Here is a 16,815-nt window from a genome sequence, read left to right as displayed (position 1 = left end):
AATTTTGTGGCCGTATGCATTTTGTTACTCCAACTTCCTTATGTACATCGCCTTATACATTTCTTTACATAAGAGCTACGCCCATTTGCTGATTGCATAATTAAGAAAGGAATTATTAACCCACAGAGGGATGTCACTGTTTTAAGACAAAATCACATGCAAACATACTTTTAAATGTATTTGTATGCTTACGCGCGATACCCTCCTTTCGAAAAATATGAGTGTATGTGGTAATAATGTGCTTATTGTTTAACATCAAGAAATAATTAACATCAACGAATAAGTTGTGGAATGAAATATTACACATGGCTGTGCATACAAAAGAATAATTATGTGAATGTAAACATATACACAATTCAGTATTTTGTATAACATACGTTGCTGAGTGCCTTTTACTTACTTAAAGGTATTTTATGTACATTTCAGAACCTGTATTAATATCTATAGTTTTTTTGTATTTTAGTAGAGATATCAGGCTTAAATTATAAAAAAATAGCCTAAAATAAACTTTTAACTACTATATTATCATTTTTCAAAAATTTCTTATGGATTTTTTTTTCTTTACAGATTTTTGTATTTAAATTTAAAATGGATGAACCAAATCCTTCTACAATATTTCAGTGTAAAATAATATAATTCTGTTGAATACGGCAGTGTACTTTTATCAAAGTTTATTCGTTGGACACGTTACCTATAAATAATTCATATTACGCTCATCCAGAAAACATTTTATTAACAATGTTTTTTAATGATAGAAAAGCCATTCGTGATAAAGCTATCAAAACAATTTTATACTGTAGAGAAAAAATACTTGATCCAACTAAAATCAGAGTTTACAAAAAATATGATATCAATTTTAATGCTTTAGATTATACTGATATGATTGATCTGAATGACGATAATTTACTATCTGAACCGGCATTCACAAGAAATATTCCATACGATCACTTGGTAGAATTCTTAGATTATGATGAGCCAACACAAGATGATCCTAATATTCCAATGCATATACAGGGAACAGAAAGATATGTTCAGTTGTTAACATCTGTTTCCAAACGTGTTGTAGAAAAAAAAAACGTGAAGGTGTTATGGCTGTTACAGCAGAAAGTCGTGAAAAACAAGCACGAATGGAGAGCAAAAAATATTTTAAAAAATAATGACATAACATTACTTTTATTTTGAAAAATACGTTAAAATGGTCAATTCTAAGTAAAAAAATAATTTTTTAAATAAATTACGTTAAAATTATAAAAAATTGTGTTTTTGCTTATTACTTGAAAATATAGGTTTTTTTTGAATTGTTTTCTACTAAAACGAATTCGAAAAAAAAAACTGTCTGAATGAAAGTTGTTGGAAATGTTCTGAACTTATTTTAGCTGTAAAAAAAAAATTTCCCTAAGAAATTTGTTAAAAATGATAATATAGTAGTTAAAAGTTCATTTTAGGCTAATTTCTCATAATTTAAGCCTGATATCTCTACTAAAATTCAAAAACACTATAGATATTAATACAGATTCTGAAATATACGTAAAATACCTTTAAACTAAGCCCAATATAATATTTTCCTATAATTCTATCAGAAGCTATGACGATTTTTTGGCCAAACCTTACATTCATATGGCAAAATATCTATTTTGCTAAAGTCGGGAACTCGAAATCGGCCTTACAGCTATGGTGTCTTCAACAATTTTTCTTAGAATCATCTGTATATTACGTTTTTGCTATACTCCTGATGGAAAACAAATTTGACCCGCTCTAATATAGATACATTTCGAATAAGAAGCACGAAAGTATGAGTAGTTCAGAAGCAAGGCGACGAATATTCTTATGAGCTGCCTTATGTAGTATGCAACGAATTTTATATTGAGTAAAATATTTCAAAGCTTGTACTTTTAGGATTTATACTATTTAATAACTCTCCAGCACACAAAAGCATGCTTCGATTTTTAAAATGGTCATTCACTGCATTAGTAAAAAAAATACTAAATTGGCACAACGATCTTGATAAAACTCAACCGAAATATATTAATTAACTAATTTCAATAAATTTTCTATCTGCACCTGAAAGTATGCTATAAATGTTAAATAATTGTACGAAAAACATGCGATGTAAGCTCCTTTTAATTTTGCATTGAGATCTGCTTTCGCCTCTCACAAAAATGTGTAAATTTCGACTTAGTACCTTAGCAACTTTAATGTACTAGCCATAAAACAACTAAACTAATTATTATTACAGTTTCGCTGCAAATCAACACGTTCACGCCTTAGGGTATATCGCATGTCTTATCACTCCGAAGTAAAATGCTCTATAATAAATCACTAACAACATAAAATAAGCCACAAAACTCTAACAAAATTATCATGCTCACTTCTAGTCACTTCAATTACGTGCAAATTAAAAAAAAAAAAAAAATAAATGTAAGGCGCGATAACCTCCGAAGAGATCTAAGGCCGAGCTTCTCTTCCAATTTGCGTCGTGCTCCTCTTGATTTTCCCTACAAATTGGCCGGACGGGACCTACATGATTTTATGCCGACTCCGAACGGCATCTGCAAGGCAGATGAGTTTTCACTGAGAGCTTTTCATGGCAGAAATACACCCGGAGCGCTTGCCAAACACTGCCGAGGGGCGACCCCGCTTAGAAAATTTTTTCTTCTAATTGAAAAACCTTATTTCTAAAATTTTTGATGTTGCTTTGCCCGGGGTTTGAACCCAGGGCATCCGGTGTGATAGGCGGAGCACGCTACCATCACACCACGGTGGCCGTGCAAATTAAGTCACTTCAATTACGTGCAAATTAAGCAACAAATTTCAAGTAAATCTACTTTTGCGCCTAAAAGTCGATTAATACACTTCAATAGTTTGACTAAAAATCACTTCAAATGACATCAACATTATTCAATACACTTCAAAAACTTCTTTTTTGCAAAGAAAAAGTCTAAATGCAGCACATTGAATTAACATAAAGTGTAACGCCTATGTGAATGCAATGATAAAGCACAGCACAGACGGTGCTACTTCTGTGCATACCACTATCGCAAATGACATATGTAGGTGAAATATTGCAATTTCTATACGCCAACACAAGTATTTATAGTAGTAGATTGTGTGTCAGTAAGTTTCACTGATTTCCGATGAATTGAAATACATGCATATGCATGTACGCCTTGCAGCCCTCACCACGCTTGCACTTGCCATACTTCCTATTAGTATAACTCGAAAAAAATATCTATACATTTTTCATATTTCATACGATCGCTTGCGCACATCCTTCCGTGCGACTGTCATTTGCCGGAAACCCGTTTGTTAAAAGTTTTTCACTTTTATCTTCCATACATCCAGGCGGTAAATAAGTCTATATAAACATATGTAGCCTAAGTTGAAACAAAGCCAAGCAAATACTAACACACTTTTGCATTATTTACACACAACGTTTTCACATGCGTCTCAACACCATGCATTGCCTATATTCAGGCGCATTGACTTATGCTTTGTGCGTCGTACATTGTGTCTATTTAAATATAACAAGTCCTGATAAACATAATACTAAATCTTTATTTGCTATGTTCATAGGCTTGAAAGCATATAAACGCTTGAGCGTATGGAGTGCGGAAATTATGAATACGACTTTAGCAAATGTAGCACATACATGGCGTTGAGGCGGTGCCTGTGCTTATGCTAATGCGAGTGTATTGTGCGTGTTTTGCTGCATTTATTTACATAAGATTGCATGGGAAGAGGAAAGTTTAAATTTCGTTAGAGTGCAATTTTCGTATATGTAAGCGAATCCGACCTAGTGTTGCTAATGGTATTTAAGTACCGGTTTTTAATTGATACGGCGCCCGAGCTGGGATACTTAGAATAAAGAGGAATACTGGGAAAAGGAAAATTTAAATTGGTATGAGCGTAAATTACGGAAATTTTAGAAATAAAGATATGTATACGAGAATAAGTGTGCGAACTGGTGTTGCATAAGGTATAAAGATTTTGAAATTGAACTGGTGCCCGAACAGGTCCATTTATAAAGTGAAGAAATACAGATAAGCGAAAGATTAAGACAAAATAAAGGCATACGATGGAAGGTGTAAAACAAAACGTATGTAGCAACTGGTGTGGAACACGACGGTTATCTTAACTTTCCATATATTTTTGTTTAACTCTCTGATCTTGTACTTAAAGTATCCGCTTCAGCAAATCAGTTTTTACAACACTAACAACTCACTGTCGTTCAAGTCAAAACTGGAAACTTCAACCACATCAAATAATGTTGAAAACTGACAGTTTGTCATGCGGTATTTAATGCAATCATGAGCACTTTATGGTTTTTTGCAAAAAGCGAAAAAAGCTTCATTAATAAATAACAACAATGTCATCAAACATAAATTTCTATTTCAGCTACTATTTGCTGCGGAAACGTAAGCGTGGTAGCGCAAAAAATGCGTAATAAAAAATTAAAATTTAAAAAACTGCTGATGGCATGAATCGGAAATAGTAAGAGAATAAATATTTTATGCGTTGGTGAAACGTATTGAGATTTGCTACAAACTCCATTGACGCAAGCAATAAATGTAGGTAGCCTTTTTATACAATTTATTTTTTTGTTGTTTTTAGTTTTTTTATAAATTTTTTTTTCTGTTATTTTCGGATAGCTTTTTTATATTTTTCCACAAATGATGCCGCATAGTCTTTAAATCAATTTATTTCATATTAATTCATGTTTTTTTTAATTCATTTTTTGTGCTCTTCAGGCTTTTCGGCTTTAAAAATTTATCAAATTTATGCGCCAAAAAGTATGCAAAAGCTCATTGATACATTATTTTATATTTGTATTCTTATATCAATTCATAGTTGCGCTCATTTATTTGTAGTTTTCATTCACTTGAATACAATATTAAGCGGGTAAACTAAACATTTGAATTTAATAACAGCCTGAAAATATGCAGCAAATTTTAAGTGGAATTTGTTAGAAATCTCTGAAGGTAGTTATGCAGACGTTTTAATGGTTTTTTTTTTTTGGCCTTGGGGAGTGTTATCGATTTTGGTCCTTTGCCAGATGCAGATCCGGGACGTTCAGGTAAAAATAACCATATAGGTACTAGCCATCTCGGCAACGATTTGGTACGATCATCTCGCCCTCCCACGCCCTAGATCCATGAGGAACTTGGGTTCGACAGAGCCTCGGCTGTTAAGGAAACAGGATTCGCCACGGGTAGGTGAGGTTGACAATTGCGTTGGAGAAGATTTATATTGTGCTGGCGGGTTGCGGTACACAACCCCTTTAATCAATTTGGTATTTCAGTCGTATCTTACAGCAGGCATACCTGCCGTATTCTAGTCCCTCTAAACCGCTGGGGTCCCTAAAAAAAACAAAAAAAAGTAATATGAATAAGCGCTAAGTGAAGCATACTACTATACTTCTACTATAGACCTTGACCTTGTAGTGCAACTACCCTGACTCGTAGATATCAAAAATAAAACTGGCACACTCAATCGTGTTCTCTGTGCAGTTCTAGCGCCTCGGTGGAAAAACGGATGACTACGTCTTAAACGAACTGATAATGCCTAGTCTCAAAGGTTGCTATGTCTGCAATATCTTGGGATGACTAGTCCTTTAAGACCGTACAAACTGCAACTGTCCCGAATGCAGATAAAGAAAATCTATCCTATGGTTAAAAAGATGACCTGACTGACAGTGCCCCTAAATTCGTTAAGGCATAAACAGGTGAAAATAGTCTCCCCATAGGATATCCTGAAACAAAATAGACCACTACGAGATCAAAACTGGCCACAGTCGCATTCTCCTTTGTCACTCAACCCGGACTCACCCTGCACTAATCGGATTTTTGCAGGGTTATTAACGCAAGCACGACGTGTCGTCCACTACCATCAGTCCAACCGATGTGAATGAAGCTATCAAAAAGGCTAAGCCTTCAAAATCAATTGGCACAGATGAAAAAGGATAATTGGATGAAATATCATAGGATGGTGTCCTATCTCCACTTTCGTTTAATTTCTGTATATCAAAGCTCCAATCCCCACTAGAAAGAGTAATTATTATTTCCTTCATAATAATAGCAATTTTCCGATTATTAGCAGAAATATTTATTTTTAAAGATTATCCTCAGAAGATAGCGCCTGAAACATGCAGCATATTTATTTAATTATTCTAGGTTTAACATATTATTTGCTACTTTTAAGATATATCCAAAAACCACTTTCCAGGAATGTCCGTCGCCGAAGGAAATGTAAACAAAAGTGTTCTTGAAAAATTTATGCATACCTTAAGGCGCCAAATTTCATTTCCTTTACTCTCTATACATTTTTTGCACTTTGCAAAAAAGATTTCGTCTAAGGGAGCAGATACTTCCAATGAATATATTTTTGAAGCACGTTAACCCTCTACCAACCTCTCAAATGCTTTTTGATGCTTCTGGGTATATTCCGTGAAGTTTTACTATGGGGGTGTCTGCGAAAGATTTTTTCTCTTCTTTAGAGTTTTATATACCCGTAGGCTAAAATAGAGACCTGAGAACACACAAAGGTTTTTAGATTTCACTACAAGGGTGTGGATCTTCTATACCGTTAACTATTCCACTCCAAAAACTGTTAACCTTTTCTGAACTCCGAAATTCGTATGTCTTAGATTTTCCACAACGACGAATCATTTTGTGCAAGGGTTGAAGTATGACCTCAAATATTTTCAATTAAGATCAGTAATTGTTTTCAATAATTCCACTGATTATTTTATTAATTTCCTCGAACAATTTCAATTATAAACTTTTTAATTGCACTTTTCACCACAAGAATTTTCAAGCAGACAATAACTCATTAAACTTCAAAGCCTTTAAATGCATTTTTTCGTCGTCAAACACGCACCCAAATTTTAATTCATTTACTAACCAAAAGATATGTACGCTTTTTGCATGTCAATTGAGGCTGACGAAAATTTAACCCCTCAATAAATCCAAATGCCATTGATTGAAACCGAAGGCAACCATAAATTTGTGTGGGTATAAAGTTTTGGGAATTTTGAAAGCAGTTAAAAATGCTTTAATGAGTTAGATTTTTATGACAACGAAAATGCGCGTCAAATATTTTAGAAGAGACACCACAAAGAAGTCAATTAAAACATTTAGTAATTGGTATGATATGGCGGCCACCGTGGTGTGATGGTAGCGTGCTCCGCCTACCACACCGTATGCCCTGGGTTCGCACCCCGGGCAAAGCAACATTAAAATTTTAGAAAGAAGGTTTTTAAATTAGATGACAATTTTTCTAAGCGGGGTCGCCCCTCGGCAGTGTTTGGCAAGCGCTCCGGGTGTATTTCTGCCATGAAAAGCTCTCAGTGAAAACTCATCTGCCTTGCAGATGCCGTTCGGGGTCGGCATAAAACATGTAGGTCCCGTCCGGCCAATTTGTAGGGAAAATCAAGAGGAGCACGACGCAAATTGGAAGAGCAGCTCGGCCTTAGATCTCTTCGGAGGTTATCGCGCCTTACATTTATTTTTATTTTTAATTGGTATGAAAGTGGGATTTCGAGATTTCACTGGAAGCGACTTCATATATATCTTTCTCGTAGTAGACCCCCATGAAGCGCTTGAGACGGACACAACCACTCAAAAACTAAAAGGAGAAAGGCTAATTTTCGTCATAGGAATGGCCTGAAGGTTTAATGTGGCCACATAAATCGTTCCCGAAATGGTCGGGCTAGCAGCTTAATGGTGCTGTGGTACCGGATCTGTATCCGGCAAAGTACCATTACATCGATAACACTCCCCAAAGCCTTCGGGGAGCAACCTTATCGCTACAACAACAACAACAACACCATTGTTAGACGGCATCACAGCAGAAGGCGCTACAGAAATTTTAAAAGTACTGTAGGCTCGTTTTCGTCTCAGCTGTAAGAGATGCTTTGGAGCAACAATTTCCAATCAATATACTCCCTACACTGTGTTATTGGAAGATATCTAAAATATGACTTACTTTATTGGCGTTTAACCGTTTGAACGGTTATGACCGTCCCTCTTCTTCTGATAAGCTGCTAAGAGATTGCAGCCTCACAAGGATCCGCTCATCGAGGATCTGCGGACCATCTAAGTCACATCTCAAGTAGATATAAATACAAGGTGCTGACCGATGGTGCTATATAAGAGATTGCATCCACACAAATCAAGGACTGCGGGGCATTTAAGTCACTTATCGAGTAGTAAAAGGATAAATTTATGATCCTGACTTATGGAACATCAGCTGTGATGAAAATTTCAATTCATAAGTGTCGATGATACAATGATAGCCGAAGACATACCGACACAGAATAAGGAAGCACCTAAAACCTGATGAAGATAAGCGAAAAATGGCGAGTTGTAAAGGTGCTGGCAGATTTAATACTCTTAAAAAAATTATAATACATTCTGGCAAAAATAAGCTTCGAAACGTGAGAAAGGGAAAGTATCTAAACCTGCATAGTTTTAAAGCCAAAATTTATGTGGATCCAAACTGTGAGCAAAAAACTCAAGGTGAGAATTAACAACAGCGAACGCTAATCTGAGGGTAGCCTACAGTAATTGCATGGAAAAGAATGACGACCGCAGTGGTATAGTGGTAGCGTGCTCCGCCTACCACACCGAATGTCCTGGGTTAAAGTCTCAGGCAAAAAAGTCATGACTCTCGCCAAATATTTATTTTTTTTAATTTTGTATACGGATAAACTGTACAAGTCAACACAGGAACCAACATCACAGATTTATTGGCTCTAGAAAGATGAAATCTCTAGAAAGCAAAAAAAGCCGATGCATCAGGTGCGTCTGGAAGTCATTAGGTAGGAAAGCAGAGAGGATGGGATCAGACTACGATTACCTTTTGACTTCAACCATGCACTTAAGAACTTTCACACTTGAGCTATGCCTACACCTGCACAAAACACTGCTGCATATTAAAGGATCATAATTTTCTGGAAATCCGGCATATATAAAAACTTTAACAATGTAAATGGAGCGTAACAGAGCGCCAATATTTTTAGCATGACAATCAAGCAATTTATAATGTAATAAATAGTTGTGCTACAAAAAGAGCAACAACAACAAAAGCGTAGTGACAATAAAAGTGAAAATACATGCTGCACACAAAACAATAAATTTTTTTTTTTTGAGCTGCCCAAGAATTTGGCAAACAATGTTGCGCCTGTAAGTATGCAGTAAAATGTCAAGCAATGAAAAGAACAATTGGCTGGTTGCCCAGGCTGCTGAGGAAAGTGCAGATAGACGCGAAAAGTAGAAAAAAAAAATAATTGAGGTGCAAAATTAATAGAAAAATTAACAAGCACGTGAGAAAGAAGTAGTGGAAAAGAGCTGCGAAAGGTAGACCGGGAAGAGTAAAAAGGTTAGACAAAGTAAGAGAATTAATAGGAGAAAAATGCAGTATGAATTGAAAACTAAAATTCCCATAATTACTACTAAAATCGAAATGCAAATATATTGAAAGAGCAATAGAATAATCAAACGTAATAAATTGTAGCTAAATGCTTTTATAATTTTTTTTATTAAGCTCCCATAAACCACATGCCCACTAAAAACGTTGCAGCATTTTAGGCGTTTCCGATGCAACCAAGTAAAACTTCTTCCAAATACCCAAAACAACAGCCAAATTGCAGCAATGTATTTCAGCGCCAAAATTATGACCAAACGTTTTGCAACATTCTTGTAAGGTAATAAAATAAAATTTTAGTACCCAAAAAACAAATAAAAATATAGCGCAAAATCCGCAAAAGTGTAATAAGTAGTGCAGCACAATGCAGCAAATGGTCAAAGTACCAAATCACAAACCAACAATCAAAATTTAATGACGCCAACAATTTTGCGGTGTTTAATGGTTGAAAGGTTTATGAGAAGCTAGTGAGAGCTATTTAAGCCTTTAGAGAGTTTTAAAGTAGGAACTTTTTATTTTTTAAAGCGTTTAACACTATTAGCTTCCCATCTTGAATGACCAGATAAAAATACTTTCCCACATGCGAAAATGGTTTAACTGTTCCAAAGGGCTACGCTGTGCAATAAAAGATCAAAAATCAACATTCGAATACTGGTACTTACTATCACTGACACCCGAACGTCATGCAGATGCCAGATTTATTACATTACCTGGCACATGGTGGCACAACTGCCGAAACGTGTTAGTTACTTTCGGAAATTAAAAGAGAAAGAGACACGTAACAAAGCTCAACGCTACGGACACATTGATTCTATGTGAGATCTTTCTTGACCAGCCAGAGAGATATTTTTCAGAACGAGGGGGGAGTAAGACGGTAAACGACAGTCACTTGTGGTCGGAAACGATATGAGCTGTTGGTATGTGCCAACGCTATATTGAAATCAATTCCTATATTCTAACAGTTGATAGTTTTGCTCTCAGTCTTCAGTCTTTGCTGCATTGTAATCCAACTTCTATATTAACATATTACTTCAAGATGTGCATTTACATATCTTAAAGTTTCTCGCAATCTAAGCAGCTCAGCATATGCAAGCAACCACGTCTCCCCTTTCTTTCGTGCTTAATTTGGGTGTAATTCGTGTGAAAGCTTTTATTGGTATTTCAGCCACGCAAATTTCAAGACAGTTATCCACCCCATCAATATTGAACACAAACATACGAATATCTTTTTGCAATGAAATTCGAGTCACAGATGCTTTGCATATTTTCAGGCGCATAAATGAAGTTTAATCAGGGATAAATTAATTTGTTGCGGATGCGGACCTTTGAAAGGGCATTGAGAGCTCGGTGAAGATTCATCTGGTACTGGGATTCACTTACATATATTCATATATGTGTATTTGAATATATGCACGTATGTATCCTCCGCAAACTCCATCTAGTCACTATTCAAATTCACTATTCAAATACAAATATGCGTGGGAATCTTGGTATGAATGACCATTAAGCCGTAGGAGCCTTTGATGAAAATGAAAATGGCCATGAAGCCATATATTCATACGACTGCCAACATACCAAATGAAAAATTTGCAAGCGAGAACAGTACAACAGTATACACTTACAGAAACACTAGGGTGGGCGCAATTTGTGGTGATAATTTTGGAGTAAGTATTTAAAAGTTGAAATATTTTTGGGAAGGAGTATCAAGTACTTCAAAATTGAACTGCGACAAGGTTATAAGAAAATTAATATCCTATGAATATTGCAACACTGTCATATAATGACCCCTACGGTGAGAATAGCATGTAACTTTGAGGTGTCCATTGTGGACAGAGCTCTTTGATAAACAGGCAATCCATATACTTGCCCTGATTCAGAGGTCTGGTTCTCGGATAGATCGAAGTTTGATGGCGGAAAAAGGGGCGTGGTACTTATAGGACGAACTTCAAGAAGTCGACACCATCAGGATGCTATCTTACTATTTTTCAGGCAGAAATCAATGGAATAGAAGTTTAAGTTGAAAAGGGGCTACGAAGAGACTTGTCCTTGAGGTGTATACTCATGCTCATTATGTCAGATAGCCAGGCAGAGTCCGGCGTGCTTTGCAGTCCTAACCAATTACTTCTAAGCTAATGGATGATTGCATTGGAGTCCTAAATGATCTGCGCGACAAAAACATGGTTTTTTTAAATGGGTTCCCGGGCTTCAAGGCTATGAAGTTAATGAACAGGCGGACTACCTACCCGAGCAGAGTGCTATAGCAGCATTCTATGGTACAGAACCCTACTGTGGACTGACAAAAGCAAACACTAGGGAAACCATAAGTAAGGATTTTTTATAATCCCAGCAACAAGAGCGATGAGCCAAACTTATTAATCCAAGCAAAGAGGACTTACGAACTCTGACTGGGTACTATAAGGGACGCTCTAGTTTTCGATATCACCTATATAAGCTATATCCAGTACACAAATCTGTTGTTTTTCTGAGCTGGAGAATGCCGGTTTAAAGGTATAGACGTGCTATAGTAGGTTATCGATGACTCATTGATTTTTTATCAACGAGTAAGCGGTTTGTTATCGAAAATTTATCAACATATTATAGCAAATTTATCGATTATTTATTGAAAAGCTATCGATGTGTTATCAAAACCTTATTCACTGGTCATCGAAAAGTTATCAGAGTGTGACCAATTTGCTATCGACATATTATTAAAAATTACGGCTTTGTTACCAAAGTTATCGACTTGTTATCGAAAATATATCTATTTATGTTCGAAAAGTGATCGATTGTTTACAGAAAAGTTATGGATATCGACTTGTTAACGGAGTGTTACCATTTTGTTATAGGACTAAGAAAATCACCCAAATTACGCACCATAATAAATACTGTCATGCAAATCAAACACATCCGAAAAAAGGGTGTTCTCACTGCCAAATTCCCAAAAACTTTCAAACATTCCTTTTAATTTTTGCCCTATTCATTTTCTCGTCTGCATGTTGCCATTTTTTGTTTTTTATCTCCGTGCTAATGCTGAACCTGACTTTTTTTGGGTTTACAGTATTTTTCCTTTTTTAGGTATTTCGTGTTCGTGCTTATTCATTTCATATGTTCATTTTAATTATTCCCATCAGCGCCCTTAATTTTCATTATGCGTGACAGCGTACAGGCGAATTGGCGCTGAAGCACAGGAGATTTATACGAATCGCTAAAAGTATGTCTAGTCTAAGTTTAAGCGCAAAACTTATGATATTATGTGCCTTTTTTAGTTTTTTCGTTCTTTTTTATAGATTTTTTCATAGATACTAGAGTATCCGGAAAACTTTTTCCTGCACGAAAATTAGTTTGCCTGCATTTCAAAAGTGAGCCTTTCTTCCCCTCATGCTCTATCCCATTCTCTTCAACTTTATCTTCCATTTTCCTTCCTATACTTGTCCATCTTCCTCCCGCACACACTGCTACTTCCACTTTCACTCCCATTCTTACTCCCACAACCACTTTCACTCCTACTGCCACTCCAAATCCCAGTTCCACTCCTACCTCCCAATCCCAGTTCCACTCCCACTCTTTCTCTCGCACACACTCCTACTTCCACTTTCACTCCTATTCCTACTCCCACACCCACTTCTTCTCCAACTAACACACCCTCACTTCCACTTCCAGCCCTAGTCCCGCTACCACTCCCATTACCAGTTCCACTCCCACTCCCTCACTCTCTGCCTCACTTCAATTGCCTTATATTTGGAATTCCTATACCAAAAATGGAATACCTGCTTCACTTGACTGTCCGATTTCAATATATTGAACCTCTACACAACTTTATGACACCAACACAGGCACAATTTCGCATTCAGCTTAACATAGCTATAAGATAATATTCCTCTCTGTAACGTATATACTTTCTTGTTTACAGAGCACTTGCCACACTGTAGCTTCTACAAAAAAAAATTCTTTTAAATTCCCTCCTCACCTTCATGTTTGTGGCCTGTCTTTATTCCGTATCTTCCCCATTTGACTTCCTCCATCCTTCTCTCCTTAACTACCACTAAAATCCCCCCACAGGTACAGACAAAATATATATATTAATATAGACTAGTGGAGCTTGGATTGTTTAGAATTTTCCTTCAAAGATGCAAGAGCCTTGGCTAGAGTAAATATTTTCTTGTCTAATTTTCGACTCAAAAATTTGTATACTATTTTTTTTTTTGTAATTTTTTTGAGAATATGTTACAAATTTTTGAAATTTTAAATTAATTTACCACTTTTTTTTAATTTTTAATTTAATTTATTCTATTTTTAATTTTCTTTAATTTGCACTCACCTTTTCACGCAGCATATCACGTATACGTCCGGCCTGATTCTTTGAACGATGCAACTCAAGCTGCAACTCCAAACACCGTTCCTGCCAGTTTATCTGTAAATTTAAATAAGACGATTTTGGAATATCAAATATTTTGCTAGCCAATGATTTAATTAATTTTTTTCCAAACTTAGCAAAGCAAACATATTTGAAGGGCTTAGAACCAAAAGCATCTAAGTAACATCGACGTTGAATTGAGATAATTAAGGTTAATGTAAATTACTTACTGTAAATTCTGGGTAAATGCGTTTGAAATGATTCCTGTCTAAATGAATGCAGGTTAGTCAACTAATTCAAAGGATGTTTACTGCAGATGGATTTCCAAAAATTATTGCAAAAATTTCCAAAAATTATTGCAATAAAATTTCGAACGTTGATTGCTCGGCCAAAAGAACATGTAAAATTTTTTCGAGTATGCAGTCTTGTAGCCCCTTTAATTTTAGTATAATAAAGTGCAAAACTTAAGTTCGTAGGATGTCTCGCTGATTTTTGGCAATTTTTTTTCTGGATCCAAGCGCACTTAGACCCTTTTGGCTCCAAAAATTGTTGCAATAAAATTTCGAAAGTTGATTGCTCGGCCAAAATAACATTTAAAACTTTTTCGAGTATGAAGTTTTGTAGCCCGTTTAATTTTAGTATAATAAAGTGCTAAACTTAAGTTCGTAGAAAAAAAATTGCCAAAAATCAGCGAGACTTCCTACGAACTTAAGTTTAGCACTTTATTATACTAAAATTAAACGAGCTACAAGACTGCATACTCGAAAAAATTCTACATGTTCTTTTGGCCGAGCAATTAAATTGTATTGCTTGGAGGAGCGCACTTAAATCCTTTTGGCTCCAATCATGAATGCAATAAAATTTAGTACGTTTTTGGCCTGGCAAATATATGGCACTAAAATGTCCAAAATGGCTTGGATCGCATTGTCAACAAATAGACACTATTTTAAATATACAAATATGGGTATAACTCAATTTTAAAAAATATGTCACTTAGATCCTTTTGGTTCTGAGCCCTTCATTTGGTGTTATTATTTGAGAACAGCGCCATCTACTGAGAACAATTTTTGGGAAAGTGCGACGACAAAGCCGTTTAGCTTTTCCGGTTCCAATACGTTGTTGTTGGGGATTAATGATAGAGATACTCCCGAAGGCTCTGGGGAGTGTTATCAACGTTGATGATCCTTTGCCGGATATAGATCCGGTACGTTCCGGTAACAAAGCATCATTAACGTACTAGTCCGACCATCTCAGGTACGACTAATATGACCACATTAAACCTTGTAGGCCATCCCGCTCCCATCCCCCCAGTTCCAGGAGGAACTTAGGGTCGCCAGAGGCTCGCCTGCTAAATATGTGTACGATACATTATTATTTGTAACAGGATTGTCCTTGCGTAGATGAAGTTGACAATTGGGTTGCGGAAACTTTGAGGCTATAAAGTTTTGTATTGCGCTTATCAACCCTTGAATCCTGGTTCCAATGAGTCTTTGGGATCAACGAGCATATGAACTCTGAGGTTTCAATCACATTCCAATGGTCCTAGGACCTAAGCCTGTCCATTCCAATATAGAGAGTGCTAGGCAGATTTGCTTCAACCACTGCTACGCCTGAACAATGATTATAAAGCGTTTTTCACAAGGGATTAATATGTAGACGTATGTTGCCTTAGTGTTACTGAGGAACAAATTAATTTATGTAATGCGATATTGACACATAGATGGCGCGCTAAATACGGAAACCTACTTTATTGAAAATTCTACAACCAGGTGGTACTCATATTGTATTGTCCTAGAGCAGAGCGTTTATGTAGATTCTTCCTTAAATAGACTTCCGAAGGTACTCGAGGTCTTGCGAACTCAATCATTTACTTTATGCATCACGAGGAATATGCTTACATGCTCCACAACAGCGCTAGAGGCTATCCTCGAAATAACTCCGCTAAACCTAGCAATACAGCAGTCAGCGAAGCGAACCCTCCTAAGCTAATGTTACAAATCAGAACAGGGCTACCATTCGAAAAAACCTAGGAATCCTAACAGCTATTCTTTTAGGACATTGTAGACTCAACAGCCACATGCAGGATTTGGACATACAATCTATTTATTTATTTATTTAAGTTGAGTCTTTGAATTTATAGATTCTTACAGGATATATTATGCAAATTCTTACATCAACTTAATCCTAAGAAAAATAAGATCTTAAACTGTTAATTAAGGCAGCGTAAGGAAAAGTGTAGTCAGCACCTGAGGAGTTAAAGAACGTATTCAGACCAGCACAAGCCCTAGAAATGGGAGAATTTACACCATAAATAGTTCTAGAAAACCTAATTTTTAAGGGTTCAAACTGTAGGAGGTTTCTGCATGGTACATAAAACTGAATTTTATCAAGAAGTGATGGAGAATCAACGGTCCCTGAAATTATGCCAATGACAAATGAGCAAGATAGAATGCAACGTCTATTTTCAAGCGTGTTTAGTGCAATTAAAAGGCATCGTCATTCATAAGAAGACATTGGTTCAGAAAAATTTAAAGATCGAAGAGCAAATCGTAAAAAAACTTTCTGAACACGCTCAGGCCGATTAGTGAGGCCAATTTGGTAGGGTCTCCAAATGACAGCCGCATATTCCAACCTCGATCTGACAAAGGCACGATATAGTGACTTCAGAGTGTAGGGGCTAGTGAACGCGGAACAGGTACGACGTATGAACGCAAGCATTGCATATGATCGAGCTATGACATAGTTTATGTGCGTAGAGAAATTAAATTTAGTATCAAAATACACCCCTAGGTCTTTGATTTCTTCAACAGATTGCAATGTATAGCCAGCGATACTATAGCAAGTACGAAGGGTATTAACTGATTTTGAAAGTCACATTAAAGCACTTTTTAATGTTTAACGATAAACGATTTAAAGTACACCAGTTTTCGACACTATTAAGGTCTGATTGCAATCGAATGGCACCTGCCGATTCTGTGGTCGTTCAGCAAAGACGGCGGAGCATATCCTCTTGGAAACCGACACAAGACATAGGGTTC

At 36.2% G+C, this 16,815-nt stretch overlaps 1 protein-coding gene across 12 annotated transcripts in view; it reads right to left on the bottom strand.

The window, feature by feature from the left end:
- The window catches only part of LOC137249035 (uncharacterized protein CG43867), a 404,529-nt gene that overhangs the window by 339,620 nt on the left and 48,094 nt on the right, over positions 1 to 16,815 (bottom strand). For all 12 annotated transcript variants that reach the window (XM_067780130.1, XM_067780129.1, XM_067780127.1 and 9 more), the window contains one exon: positions 13,742 to 13,834. In XM_067780130.1, the coding sequence (XP_067636231.1) occupies positions 13,742 to 13,834 (93 nt within the window). The remainder of the gene's footprint in view (positions 1 to 13,741; positions 13,835 to 16,815) is intronic.

Source organism: Eurosta solidaginis, chromosome 4, assembly GCF_040869045.1.
Source record: "Eurosta solidaginis isolate ZX-2024a chromosome 4, ASM4086904v1, whole genome shotgun sequence".
NCBI classification, from domain to species: Eukaryota; Metazoa; Arthropoda; class Insecta; order Diptera; family Tephritidae; genus Eurosta; species Eurosta solidaginis.
The sequence above is the reverse complement of the archived record's forward strand: the minus strand, read 5'-3'. Positions and strand labels throughout refer to the sequence as shown.